This window comes from Poecile atricapillus, chromosome 12 (genome assembly GCF_030490865.1).
Source record: "Poecile atricapillus isolate bPoeAtr1 chromosome 12, bPoeAtr1.hap1, whole genome shotgun sequence".
NCBI classification, from domain to species: domain Eukaryota; kingdom Metazoa; phylum Chordata; class Aves; order Passeriformes; family Paridae; genus Poecile; species Poecile atricapillus.
This window is the reverse complement of record NC_081260.1, coordinates 8,662,839-8,677,254: the sequence shown is the minus strand read 5'-3', so window position 1 is coordinate 8,677,254 and position 14,416 is coordinate 8,662,839. Positions and strand designations below refer to the sequence as shown.

The 14,416-nt window shown below is 39.5% G+C and overlaps 1 protein-coding gene across 1 annotated transcript in view; it reads right to left on the bottom strand.

Moving 5' to 3' along the window:
• COL4A6 (collagen type IV alpha 6 chain) overlaps window positions 1-14,416 on the bottom strand; it is a 117,469-nt gene that overhangs the window by 21,272 nt on the left and 81,781 nt on the right. Inside the window, exons 6-21 of the mRNA XM_058847908.1 lie at window positions 13,601-13,717; window positions 12,792-12,860; window positions 11,874-11,909; window positions 11,409-11,471; window positions 10,729-10,764; window positions 10,551-10,592; window positions 9,594-9,686; window positions 8,751-8,804; window positions 7,333-7,392; window positions 6,818-6,862; window positions 6,189-6,242; window positions 4,805-4,874; window positions 4,242-4,352; window positions 3,278-3,427; window positions 1,856-1,960; window positions 840-1,000 (exon numbers count right to left, since the gene is read on the bottom strand). Of these exons, the coding sequence (XP_058703891.1) occupies window positions 840-1,000; window positions 1,856-1,960; window positions 3,278-3,427; window positions 4,242-4,352; window positions 4,805-4,874; window positions 6,189-6,242; window positions 6,818-6,862; window positions 7,333-7,392; window positions 8,751-8,804; window positions 9,594-9,686; window positions 10,551-10,592; window positions 10,729-10,764; window positions 11,409-11,471; window positions 11,874-11,909; window positions 12,792-12,860; window positions 13,601-13,717 (1,266 nt within the window). The remainder of the gene's footprint in view (window positions 1-839; window positions 1,001-1,855; window positions 1,961-3,277; window positions 3,428-4,241; window positions 4,353-4,804; window positions 4,875-6,188; window positions 6,243-6,817; window positions 6,863-7,332; window positions 7,393-8,750; window positions 8,805-9,593; window positions 9,687-10,550; window positions 10,593-10,728; window positions 10,765-11,408; window positions 11,472-11,873; window positions 11,910-12,791; window positions 12,861-13,600; window positions 13,718-14,416) is intronic.

Sequence of the window (14,416 nt, the reverse complement as noted above, 5' to 3'; positions counted from 1 at the left end):
TATTGTATACATTAACTTGGGGGAGGCGGGTAAGAGGTTTGTTTGTTTTCAGCTGTTTCTACTGTCACTACAGCTCCATGGTGGCAAGCCAAACCTTGGTAATAGCGACAGCAATCTTGAATGCCAACATCCCACGGCATCTGGGAACATTATATCACTCAATATAACGAGACCCAATAATGAATCTTCTTCCCTATTGCTTGGTGTGCTGTGCTTATTGACACCAATGAAGATAGTCTGAAGACAAAAGACTAGTATCTTTTTGGACTATGATTTTCAAAAGTAAATATTTGCAATAAGTAATGCTCAGCACTTTGGAAAATCCTATTTGTTATTGTCTGTGTTTGATAAAAAACAGAGCTCAACTCTCATGAATATATGTAGCATACAGTAGTTAGGAAGCAGACTCCATTTGTGGTACAGTTTTTATAGCAATGATGTGGAAAGATCTCCCTGTCTGATTTTTTGGATCTTCTCTCCATGCATATGTACAACTGCTTCCCCAGCCAGCCCTCACTTAGGAAGAGTCTTGGGTCTAATCCATGTATGTCTACTTCCAAGAAGTCCTGGGATGAATAGCTTACTGCTTTTCTCTTGACTGAATAATGTGCAGTTCTCAGAATTTAAGAACTATTTGATCTCCCATTTTTACAGATGATAGATGATATCTCTTTCAGTGTCTTTACACAGATCAGTTTCTAGGTTGCTTTTTTAAAAAATCCAAACAAATAGAAGCAATTATGAAAAAAGTGTTCTGCTTTCATTACATTCCAGATCAGCAATTGCACATCGCCACTCCTGTAAGTCATAACAACCAACAGAAACTCTTCCTGCCTTACCAGAGGGCCTTGCAGTCCTGGTGCTCCCACAGAGCCTGGGTCTCCAACATCACCTTTGGCACCAGGTACACCAGGGCTTCCTGATGGACCTGGTGGACCTGAGATGCCTTTTGGACCAGCTCTTGTAACTCCTCCATCACAAGCACAATCACCTGCCTCTCCTGCAAAATAGTCAACACTCCAAACTGAGTTTCATTTGAATAAAGATCCTTTTCAGTTGCAAAAGCTCCAAAAGCAGTATTTGATTAAATTAAGATAAAGCCATTCTCATATGATTTGATTTTATGCCTCCTCTGCTCAGGTGAGGTATGTGCCAAGCAAGTGGAGCTCAGGTTTTCTCAGGTTAATGTCCATGCAGTGCCCATCACCAAATAACCATGTGCAGCATGAACCTCAGCACTTCTAGACCTCTTTCCAAAGGTTTAAACTTTCCTAAGCAGAGGGTTTAGGGGAATTTTAGGGAGGTCTTGTGCATTTTCTAAGAGATAGTTATCAGAGAAAACAAATCCATACTTCCCTCACAGTAGGTTATAATGACCTCTGAATTGTTACTGGCCACAGACCCAAACAATCACCAAGCACAGTGATTTGTGTAGTCATTGCTTTTGCTGCTGGTTCTGTCATACACTAAGGCCCAAATTCTCACAATTTTTAGCACAGAGGAGAATAAAATTAAGTTTTTTCTGTCATTTACAGCCTCTATTGTAAAAAGCAGTGAACAAGATTTTATTTTTAAGTCCCATGGCTTTAAAGTATAACTTACTTACTTAATTTTCTGGGTATGATATGTTTATCAGCTTATTTGCCTGAGCAGAGTAAGAAGAAGAGAAGAAATAGGATTTTACTGACAGTGCTGAGCACAACACTCTAAATTGCAAAGGCTGTTGGCTCCTTCAACCTCTCCTGTGATTTGTCATAAAGACACTTACAACTTATCCCTTAGGATATTAATCACATGTAAATATCTTTCAGCCTGATAACTGCTGAAAAACTCTCTCAAAACAAGAGTCAATTACCTTTGTAGCCCTTTGGACCCAAAGCTCCTGGCAGACCTCTTTGCCCAGGCTCCCCTGGGGACCCAATAGTTCCAGTCAGGATTATCACTGGGAAAAATGAAGGGCCTATATGCAGAAAAAAGGCAAGGAAAAGCTATGAGAAGGCTGATCTCTAGATCATTACTGACTTACCAAATCAGTGATGCAACTGGCACCAGACAAAACTACAACTGTGGACGCAACACCAGGAGATGGATCTTGGTTGGTATCACTCACAGGCTGCAGTTCTCTGCCACATTTGCTTCTAGCTCCTCACACAGAAAAGCACAAGTTTTCACAGTGGGGATGCAACAGAGTTTCATTCCTTTACTCTGCCCCTGCACTTTTTCACAGATTTAACAGCTGACCAAAGAACTCACCAAACAGGTAGTGTAAAGAAGGGCAAATTACTTTCATTCAGTGGTTTTAGCTCAGGAAAATTCTACAGGGCAAAAGGATTAAGGGGACTTTCCTTCACTTCAAGACTGCAGGATTGTTGTCTACATCTCTTCATATGCTGAATAGAATGAAACATAAGCTGATGGAAACAGCAGCAGAAAGCAATCCAACATAATCTAAAACTACACTGTCTGAAAACCCTTCCCCTCCATGACAACAGTAAGATGGAGTGCTGACTGGCACCGTCTGATGCTCCACGGAAACAAACTGCAGCCATCAGCTAAACATAGCTACAGGAGCTTTACAGACTCTGCAGAAAAGTGAGCCAGATTTAATAGCAAACAGTTATAAGAGTTATAAGAGAACACTTATTTCTTCTCCACAGAAAACCATTTTATCAGATCATGCCCACTGGCTCCATCATTGGAATGTCCCCTGTTTTGAAGGGTTGGTTCTCAAAAAAACACAGCTTATGGAAAAATGGTAAAACATAGTTTTGTAAACTCAACCATGCTCCAGTAATACTCAATTTCTGAGGAAAACAAAACAATACACAATTAATTTAATCAGGACATCCATGCAAATGAACATGTAAAACCAAAATCCCATCTCCTTAGGTCTGGAAACTATCTCTTCAGGCATCCTATCTGACTCCTGGCACTCAAACTACCTGCTCCAAGACAGATATTTACCCCAGATGTTCATAAGGTCACTTTACCTAGCTGAACAGGAGACTAGCCTAGACCTTCAAAGTTCTGTGTCATAAATTGTGTCAAAACAATTTTGTGCCTCAGTCTCTCAGGCTACCACACTTAACAATAATTAGGTCTATTGTCATACTTTATGATACATGTTTGGGAGCTACAATCACAATGAGGTGTCAGTCAAACATTTACAATTTACAGATGAATAATCCTTGCTAGCAAAAAACTAAATATATTAATGATTATTTATCCTATTTCACTCTGAAAACAATACAGAGGTAGATGAAAAAATTCTACATACGTGGTGAACCAGGCAATCCTGGTGCTCCAGGCAGACCCGGTAAACCACCTCTGCCTGGAGGGCCTGGTATTCCAATTGTTGCTCTTCCGGGTTCTCCCACTTCACCCTTCACTCCTGGAATACCTGGAGACCCTCCAGGGCCTATTCCATCTAGACAACAATGACACAATGAGCAGCTCTCCAGCAACAAACACACCAAAGTGTTTTTAATGTTAAGATAATTACCATTGTACCCTGAACTACAATCATGTTAGGACAGAACAACTCATAATTTTACCAAGGAAAAAGTACTAATTGGAGGGACCAACAGGCTCCCATTTACACACTCCTTTGGTCATTCAAAAAAATTTACAGCACTGCATTTAAGTCCCATTGACGAATCAGACAATTAACTATGTTAGACTGAATGGGGTTTATTTTTTGATTTTCTTGGTAGTTCCTAGTCTCTGAATTATTGCAGGCCAGAATTTCCCAGATGACATTCAAATGAAACAAAAATTTTGAGTGAGATCTTGAATGGGACAAATAGGTTGCATCCCCAGTGGGTTTATCAAGCCAATCTGTTAGCTATTTATTGCAAATATAAAAAGTAATTAAAAATTTTCAAAAACATTAATTATAATTTAAAAGGAAGGAAAAGTTCTTCCTACCAGCACACTCAAAATGGAAATCAAACCACAGCCTCCTGTGTACACTACCACACCAAATATTCCCACATGTAGACTTACCTGGGCTGTAATAATCGGGTCACTAATTTTGCTCCCATCCAAGTCAACACAATTGGCTTCCCTATGTGTCATCCCTCCCTCCTATTTCTCATATAGCAGCCTGCAAATCAGCCAGCTGAAGGAGCAGGGACAGGCTTGCACCAACACCTTCACCATTTCCAGGCCACTACCCAGAAACTTCTCCACAAAATCCACAGCCAACAGCCTGCAAAGAGGGCTGGGAGCAGCTGCTTTACCTCTCTCCAGGCCTGGAAACCCTGGAGCACCTGGAAGGCCTGGTAAACCAACGATCCCTTCATCTCCAGGAGGACCAGGTGGTCCCATGTTTCCAGGGTCACCTGGGGCACCTATTAGAGAAAGAGGAAAACAAGGGAGAAAATCTCATCAGAATTTCTGCTGAAATAGTGTTCAGTCAATTACATTTAGAGCACCCTTAACCATGCAGCACCAGAAAGCCATTTTTCCTTGGTACACTAAAGACAGATAGAAGTGTGTTTACAGAGCAGACACAGCATTTGTCCATGCTCACGAACAGTCCATCTCCCAGGCAAGACATTTCATTCTGCCTTGAAACACATCATTCTGCAATGTGGGGATGAATGGCTTTCTTTAAATTCTGAGGATATAAAAAAAGAACTAAATATACATGTAGCCAAACAATAAAGAAATAAAGAAAAAATGACAAGGGATGGATTAGACCCAATATACAATGTGGGAAAGTGGTAAAAAACAGTAAGAAAGAAAGCTGGATCAGAAAAAGTACTTTACATGAGTTCCAAAACAAAATGGAAATGTGTACCTGAAATGACTACACCTTCCCTGTCAATAATGACAGGAGGACCTGGGGGACCAATGTCACCTAATTCACCCTGTAAAGAAAACAGATTAGTACCACATTCAGATCGGTGATGGACAGGAAGCTGCTTGTCAGGAAGCAGACTATTATGGTACCAATATCTGCAGCCATTCAATGATTAACCATCATTCTTTGTCTTGCTGAAGAATTCACTTTGTTCTGCCATTCATAATCATCTGCTGTCCTGACTTATATCATTCCTGTCTGATGAAACTGATGGCTGCTTCAGATAAGATGGCTGCTACTATCCAGCTATCCTCTGAAGGTCTCCAATCACCTCAATAGGAAGCCCAGACACGTATACAAAATGTGTACTGGAGACCAGTTGTCAGCACACTGACCAGTATCAGGTAGATAATATCTGTTCACTTCGTGGTAAAAGCTGCTATGAGCTATCTCATTTTTAAAAGCTTTCATCACTGCAGCTATCTGTTGCCTTGGAATACGGAATTTCAATAATAGAAGCTAACAGAAAAATGGATTCCTTCATAAAATCATCCAGGCAGAACAAGAAAGTTGTGACAAACTGCAGTGTCATTTCTGACACTTTCAAAGGGTATCAGATCCTCTCTGAAACTGCAAGCACAAAATTTGACTGTCATCAAAATGGCCATCAAATTTATCATATAATCACCATGCAGTGAGCCAAAGCAGTGCACGCTTTGTTGCTTCTTCCAGTAATGCCTCTCTGTACAGAAACATCTAATACTACTTCTTCCATGTACTGTGCACAGAAGTCCCTTCAGTACTTGCATTTTATATGTCTGCAATCTTGGTGGCAGATCAGTGTTTTCACAGCAAACTACTAGCCAATTATCTTCCACTCAGTTTCCAGCCGTCTGACTACCCAAATTGTAAGATACACAGAAAACGTCTGCTATGCATCACCTATATCTAGTAAAACTGAAGACTGAGAACTGAACACATTCTCAGGCTTGTCCATACTTGTAGATCTGTGATCCAAGACTTCAGATAGCCTTGGCAATTCAACTATATTAGCATCAACTTACTTCCACCTAATCTTGCCCTAACGGTCCAATAAATATGGCATTAGTGTATGGACAAAGGAGACCAGAAAGGCTACACCTACAATTCTAAGTCATGAAGTTCAATGATTAACATTGAAAAATTATGAAAACACCCAAGCATTCATGGCTCAGCAACCACTCATTTTTATGCTTAACAATAAAGTGAATGAGGAACAAGGAACAGAAACATACTGAAAATGACAGTGATATAGGGGCAAACAGGAGGTTTGATTGGAGTAATGACAGTTATTTATTCATGCAAATACCTTAAAAAAACCAATGCTTTAGTGAGAAGTTACCTTCATGCCTTCAGCTCCATCCAGTCCTGGATAGCCTGGAACACCTGGATGGCCCTGCAAAATCCCATAAGAGAACGATGGTACACAGTGAGACAATAAGTGGCATTATTTTTTAGCTGAGAGATCTGCATAGCCTCAAATCACAAACCATATTATTTGTCCTACCAAACATTTGAAGAAGAATTAAAGAAAGAGAAAACTGATAGCATCAATTTCTCAGCACTCACAAAATACCAGAGGTCCTTCAGGCCTCCTTGTGCTGTGAAGATGGTGAGAACTTGTGAGCAGGCTGAAGGTGTGCAAATCAGAACACCTAGGAGTTCTCACAGAACTGTAGAAATGCTTGCAAAATGAAGAGTCTAAGCCATACTTTTCCTTGTCCTACCCATTTTGCCCCCACTGTTTTCCCCTTCTGAAAATTATTGTCACCAAAACATTTAAAGTAACACTGGGAGATGAAGGACCTAATGTTTTTTGTGGACTTTCTACTTAGCTTAACTATTTCAATAAGGCAGGTATATTTATCCGTCAGAGAATTTGAAGCCACAATACAAGGAAGTCAGTAGATCTTAAGCAGTTAGAGGGCTTCTGTAACTCTTAAGTACAGTAAAAAAGAAAAGAAATTTCACCTTTCTCCCTGGAATTCCTTCAGATCCATCCAGTCCCAGAAGACCCTAGAACAGCAAAGACATTAACTTCTAGAGGCTCCATCTCAGCTTGATCAGGCTTCAAATATCTCAGCATGAAAGAATTAAAAGCTAAAATTTTCAAAAGGAGAAGCTACCACTGCTTTTCTTATCTCTCAATCACTAACAATCACAATGTAAAGAATTTAACAAAATAACTGATAAAAGCAGACTTATTTTATTTAACCATTTTTTTTCTAATTGGCAGTTCAAGTTAAGGAAATCTTGGTGTCTCAGCTTACTAGGAACTTAGTGGTGTTACCTCGTAATCACAAAATCTATAAATTGTAGTGTGGTCAAGGCTTTCTTTCGGACAACTTATTCTGCAGACACAGAACAGAATGCCTTGGTCTTCCAGTTGCATAAGAGCATATCACTGCAGGGAATGCATCTGCTGATGAAAGGCTCACTTCATGTGTTTGAGAACAGGCATTTAAAGACTTCATGAAGTTACCTACCCTGCCACCTGGTAAGCCAGGCACACCTTTTTCTCCTTTTTCTCCAACACCTCCAAAGCCCTGAGGAAAAATGTCAACATTAAATCTCTGTGATCTGTTTGGAATTGAACAGCACATTGCTAAGTAAAGAGAACACAAACCTATTTATATACAAACAGTACAATTAGACAAAGGAACTGTCTCTGTTCTGCTGGGACTATTTTGTCTTAGAAAGTTTCTATCAACCAGACATGGCAGTATGCGCAGTACAGTACTGCTTTATTCCACAACACTTCTATCCATTTAAATATATATTTCAGTAGCAACTGCAAGTGACCATGCTATAGACAGCAAAGACCTGCCAATGCTACTCTGTATTCTATTCTACATTGAGAAATTATTTCAAGTCTCAGTTCTTAACAGCAGCGGCTCAAGGGAATGCTCAGAGCACACTTTTCCCTCCCAAAGCCCAAGAATGACACAAAACTAGCATTTTCACACTCAACATTTGAAAATGTTTGGTGGTCTTCCCAGTCAACAAGAAGTATCAAATCCAGAGATAGAAGACCAGGATTTAACTTCAGCAAGAGTAACGGTAGCTAAGCAATTTCCAGGCTTCAATCTTAAAATATCTTGTGGTTGTGGTTAAATTTGCACATATGTTCAGTTTCACCAGCTTCAATGGGTCTCTTGTGATGCACAAAGCTAAGCATGGTCATAATGGAACATGTCCGGAAAGGCTTAAAACAAACTGTGTTTCATGTACAGGTTTTTCTTGCACTTATTTCTACTAAGAACATCTGTATAAACTGACAAATAATTTATCTTATTAGTCAGAAGTGCCCAAAAAAATTTATTCCTTAAACTTACTGAAACAATCTCTGTTTACAAAAAGTTTTAAGAAAGGAAATAGCTCTCTGGAATTCACAGGAAAATTGCTTTTCTTAATTCATATAGAGAAGATGCTACAGCACGCTGAGTTGATAAGCACTAATATTAAACAGCCCATTTTAACTGATTGTATATGGATAGAAAGACCTGTATGTGCTTTACAGCTTTAAAGTAAAATAAAAAAAAAGTATGTTTAGATATAATAGAAGGGAAAAAAATAGAATTCTTAAAAATGTTTGTGGGACAAGGAACATTGCCATGTCACGGGTAGAGCTCTGAGCAGGTCTCTGCAAACAGCAGGCTGCAGGTATCGAAATCTGAGCAACTTATTAAGTCTGTAGTAGGGACAGCACAATATTCTTTGTCTCTACAGGACAAAAAACTATCAGATTACAGTTACACTTTTCAAAAAGTCTTGTGAACATTTTTATCAGATTTTCAAAGTTCTCTCGTGCCTAGAAACTCCTGTAGAGGCCTTAGTAATTCAGAGGTTGTTGAACCATCTAATGCCTGTTAGGCATATGTCAAAAACCCTCCTCTGTCCTTACCGGGATACCACGCAATCCTTGGTCTCCAGGGAATCCTTGAGGACCTGGCTCACCCTAGCAAGGGCAAAGAGACAAACACAATAAATCATTGTGCCTGTGAAAGCAAGACCTTCCTCCATCCACCCTCCATGCTCCTGACACCTGAAGCATAGCTTTGTAATTTGTCAGTGAGCGCACTGGGTCTGTGTCACCGTGTGTCGGATCAGGGGCTCTCAGCACAGCGCTGGTGCATCCTCTGGCCACTTCCCACGGCTTCAAATGCCACTGCCTGGGAACTGCTGCTCTACTGACCACAACTGCTACAAGTCAAACTAGAGGCATTTCATATCATTATCTAGGGAACTGCAACATGCACAATGCTGCATGAAAGCAGCAAAATAACACGTCATGTGTCTAGAGAATCTTTAACTCAAGGACCACACAGCTCTTACATCTCAGTAATAACAATGCAAAGGTGAAAAAATCTGATTATTTCAGAGTAGTGTGCACTAAGGAAAAGAGATGGACCTTCCATTTATTTTTCTAAATTGATTTTTTTTGCTTCAGCTGAGACAATTTCACAGGTCCAACAAAAACAAACTACAGTTCACTTATTTTTAGGATTAATGACAAAAGCCTTTAAATAGCTTCCAGATTTCTTCTTCTGAGAGGTGTGTATTCTCCAGTGGTCCACAATGCTCTGAGCTATGAATATTGTTGTTCAATAACCATTTGATAGATTAAACTAGTACTGAAAATTATTTTGATTTGGAAATAAATCAGCTCTCACTATTCAATAATTTTGTTCTTTCTTGAGTGAAAGAGCATGGAGAGGGAGAGGGTTTGTACACTGAATTTACAGACCTTTTCTCCTTGCTTCCCCTTTGGAAATCCCATGAACTCCAGTATTCCAGTAGATGGTGGGGGACCTGGAGGCCCAGGCATCCCCACATCGCCCTGTAGACAAAAGAGGAAGATATTAACATAGCAGACCATGTTTGATTTTCTATGGAAATAGCCTACAAATCAGAAGAATAAAACACTTAATTTATATCTCAGGTATATAAATCTGTGTGCCTGAATGCTGGCATGGGACTTTGGTCATGGGAATCAAAAGATCAGATGAAAAATCAGGATGAACAAAATGCATCTGCTTCCAAAGCCTTGTGGATATAAAACATGGCACCAAAAAAAAAAATAGGCTCAGCTATTGAACCCACAGGAAAACATTTCAGAAAAACTTTGCGGAGAAATACGAAAGAAAAGAAGGAACAATTAGAATTGTGGAAGGTGGAGAACCATTTTTAACATCAGTAGAATCAAATCCCAGATTGAGAACTTGAAGAAGTCCTATTTTGCCTGTAAATTCTGCGCAGACACAGATGGCAAGACACCCATTTAGGATAGTGAGACTATAAATTACACACCAGTTGACCCAAAGAATGTAATGAAAGCCAGGAAGAATGAAGTCATTGGAATAACTCAATACAAGAGGTGATGGTCCAAAGAAACTGAAAAGTGGAGATTCAAAAGTTCTAAGAACCTCAGGCCTTGATAACCATGAAAATACTGCACTGACTTGAGATTTCCCTTCCTTTCTCTTCACCCAGAAAAGGCTCCTATCCTTTTTAGTGTATGAACAAAAAAGGAAGCAGCAAGAATCTTTTGTATTTTAACTGCCAGTCAGTCCAAGAAAAAAAAAGAAAAAGGAATGGAAAAAAATGCTAGAATCTAGCCACTTTCTAGAGTATCAAGCAAGCTATGATGGAACTCTGGAGTATTATTTCATGTTCTTTCTATAATAAAACACGTTTCACTTACCTTTTCTCCTTTCTCTCCTTGAAAGCCTAATCCCATGTTACCCTAGGAGAGAAAAATACCGTGGATGAATGAATAATAAAACAACAGCAACAACACCACCTCTATCATCTAAGCCCACAGCACTGTTAACCCCCCAAAAATTAGGTGTAAAAAGAAAACAGGAAAGGTAAGTACTTACTTTTGGACCTGGTGGCCCAGGGGGACCCACTGGACCCTACATGTAAACAAGATCAAGATTTTATTCCTTTTGACTTAATTAGGATGCAAACAATTGGAGCAATGCTGGGATCTGCAGTGGTACCTGAACTTTCTTGCCTCCAAAGCAAAAGCAAGACACATGCTCTCAAGTCTTCGCATCTCTAATAGCACAGCTCTTTGGCAACATTGTTAGTTAAGAGGAGTTAGTTTTATTGTTAAACCCAACAAAAATGTAGTTTGGTTTTACCTTTGCCCAGTAGAAATTCTCTTGTAGGATCTTGAAAAAGCAACTCTAACATAACTCATGACAACAAAGGCTCCAAACATCAGAGATCAGCCTATTCCCCCAAGCCCTGAGATGAGGAAGTGGTCAGAACAGTGTAACGAGGTGTTTGCAGAGAGCACTGCTGAAGCCCTCGGTCATGTTTGCTGCTCTGGACACTATAGAGAGGTGCCTTTGCTCTTGTGATCAGATGTAACTACCCAAGACTGAGCATACATCCTATGCTAGAAGTCAGCTGTGTTCAGTCTTTTTAGACGCACAGACACTTGCTCATTGTCATGACACAAGTATGTCAAGGGAAGGAAGGGAAAAGGAAGGAAAAACTGCCAATAGTTTGAACTGTTCTGTGAACAAGTGCAACAGCTGAGGTGTCTTACCTGCAAACCTTGTAATCCTATAGGGCCTGCGGGACCTATTGGACCTGGAAAACCTTTCGGGCCCTATAGAAAGAACAGAGGACAAATAGAGAGTGTGTAGCATTTACCCCATCAAACCCCACCCAAAGTGAGTCTCAGAAAACATTAATTAATATCCCCTGGTTAAGTAAGCCAATTTAAATATTAAAGTAATTTCATAAGATTAGATGTACTTTGAAAATCAAAGTTAGAGAGTTCAATGGTAGATGGGAGTTTGATTTGAAAATGAATATTTAGGAAAAATCTGACTTCCTCTACCATAATCATCCACTCATACCCTTACAAATCTAGAATTGCTTACACTACTGGTATCACACACGTAAATACACTTCCCACTAATTTGAAAAGGGTCTTTGAGAATCAATACTTCAAAATGTACCTACTTAATATTGTTTAAAATCATTATGTCCATATTAAATAACTTACAGGTACTCCATCCAATCCAGGAAGACCATTTTCACCCTAAAAGTCATAAATACATATATTAGAAAAAAAAATTACACAACATTATTTCAACAAACTATAAGGAACATCAAGATTTGTATAAATAGAAGTATTTCTTGTTAGTTAATATTAGATCGAGAGTAAATGGAAAAATATCTTGAAATCTGTGGTTCCAAATTTGAATTGGGTAATGGAGACCTGCAGAGAAATTAGAACCATTTCTTTTATGCCTAACAAGAGAAAATAAAGTGGCATTAAAAATATTAATTACAAAACCACTGAAAATACTCTATGAAAACTCTTACTATTTGACTGCTATAAAATACGCAAAAGCATATCATCATAATACGAAATTATCTTTATTTCCCATAAACATAGATAAACTAATAAACACCTTTAATTTTTACAAACTTATGAGCGTATATAATGTGGATAGAATTTTAGAAGAGTTCCTAATTTTGACCAGCAAAGTCAGTGTGAGAGGCCTTATATCACAGAGTGAATTTTTTTAATATTTTCAATATTTAATGAAGCATGCATGTAAACTGAGAATGTGACTGATAAATTTCTAGTACCTTCCAGTACAAGAAAACAATGCGATGCAGCTGGAATCTCACAGTAGAAGCTGTAATATGCACTGAACAGTAACAGGATGAGCAATGTCCCAGTATCCCAGTATGGGAGGAACAAGATCTCTTCAGAGACCAAGAAATTCCAGGTTCTGAGAATATTCTGTGCTGTAATTAATGAAGCTATTACAAGGCCTTTTCCACAGCTTTGCACTCAGACACCCAGGACTGACACCATAAGCAACTGAACCTGCAGTATCAGCCCTGAAACCTGTGGGACATCAAAGAGTTTCTTGTACTACATTTTCTCCTGTGTGATGACAGGTCTTACCTTCATTCCTTTGAGACTGCCTTGAGCAAAAACAGGTTCTCCTTTAAGCCCTTTCGGGCCAGGATGACCCTGATTTAAAAAAAAAAAGTAAAAAATAAATTTATTGAAAAAAATAGTGCTTTAGGTTTGAAAGAATCTCTAATTAGCATAATGAACAAGGCAAACTCCTGGCTCCAGTTAACCATGAAAGTGCCACTGCTGCTTTGTTAGAAAAGCTGTGCTATTATGAGAACTAAAGATTTCCTGCAGCTTTAGAAAAACAAGGTTCTGCAAACATCTTCGCTGGTATTTTCCTGTTTATATTAGATTTCCCTTTCATTTTAGGTCTTTGACAACCTTAGATCCTATTTGAACCTGTTTGACATGGTATTAACTCCCCTGTTCATATACACATCAATGCCATTTAGAGGGACTTTGGGAGGCTTAAGGGATGGGCCCATATAAAACCTACTAAGTGCAAGACCCTGCAACTGAGTTGGAGCAATCCCAACCACAGACTCAGGCTGGGCAATGACTGGATTGAAAGCAGCCCTGGAGAAGGACTTAGGGGTATTTGTGGATAAAAAACTGTTGGTGTGAGTTTGCAGTACAGACAGCCACCCATATCCTGGGCTGCATCCAAAGGATCAATGGCAGCAAGTGAGGGAAGGGATTTTATCCTCAGAGTGCACAAAAAAATTGAGCTCTGACAATTCTAATAAACTTAGGGTTATTTGGGTTCTTCCTTGGCAGTTACTTCTCCAACAATGTCACAAAAAGCCAATCCTGATTTAGTAACTACAGAACACTACATCTGAGTTGGTACATACAGACAGCCCAGGTAGTCCAGGAAACCCATCTGGTCCAGAAATGCCACGACTCCCAATGGTACCATTGCAGCCATCGAGGCCAGGCAAGCCTCTAGGTCCAGACTGCCCAGGGTGACCCTGTGTAAAGGGAAGAGAAAGAATGACCAACAGGATCCATTATTTTGTTAGTAATACTGTTGTCCCCTGAAAACTGGTATCTTCTTTCCAAATGGCAACACATACCAAAAGCATTGCACAACTCCCAACCAAGTTCAGCGCATGAGAGTGCAACAGAACAAGCTTCTTCAGCCAGCTTTATCCTCCCTAAAGGTTAAATCTTAGAACATTGGCTGCATTCATCTGATTACTTTTTTCTCCAAGGGATAGCTTTCTGAAGTACGTAACTTGTGCATGAGTAGGTCCCAAAAGGCCAGTACTCATCCCACAGTAATGTGAACCATATGAAATGTAACTGTGTCAAACAGCATGGAAGGGTACACCTGACACTAGGAATGGAAACTGCTCATGTGAAAGCAAGGGCAGAGGCAGACTCAAAAATATTAAGCATTTATAATTCTAATCTTCTTGGAGTGACTTCTCTTCCTCTCCATTGTGGATTCTTTCTTTTAATAGATCAAAAGATGTTAAAGCTCCAGTATCAGGCTGTTGATACTAAATGCAAAAATGGTGATAAATGCAAAAAGCAAGCAGGGAACAGAGCTTGTGTGAAACTAAGTCATACAGGCTTCTCACTCTGGCCTGAGAAAGCATGAGAAAGAATCCAAACAGTCCTTGGTAAAGGAAAACAATCTGCAGGTGTTGTTTAGTCAAGGGGTG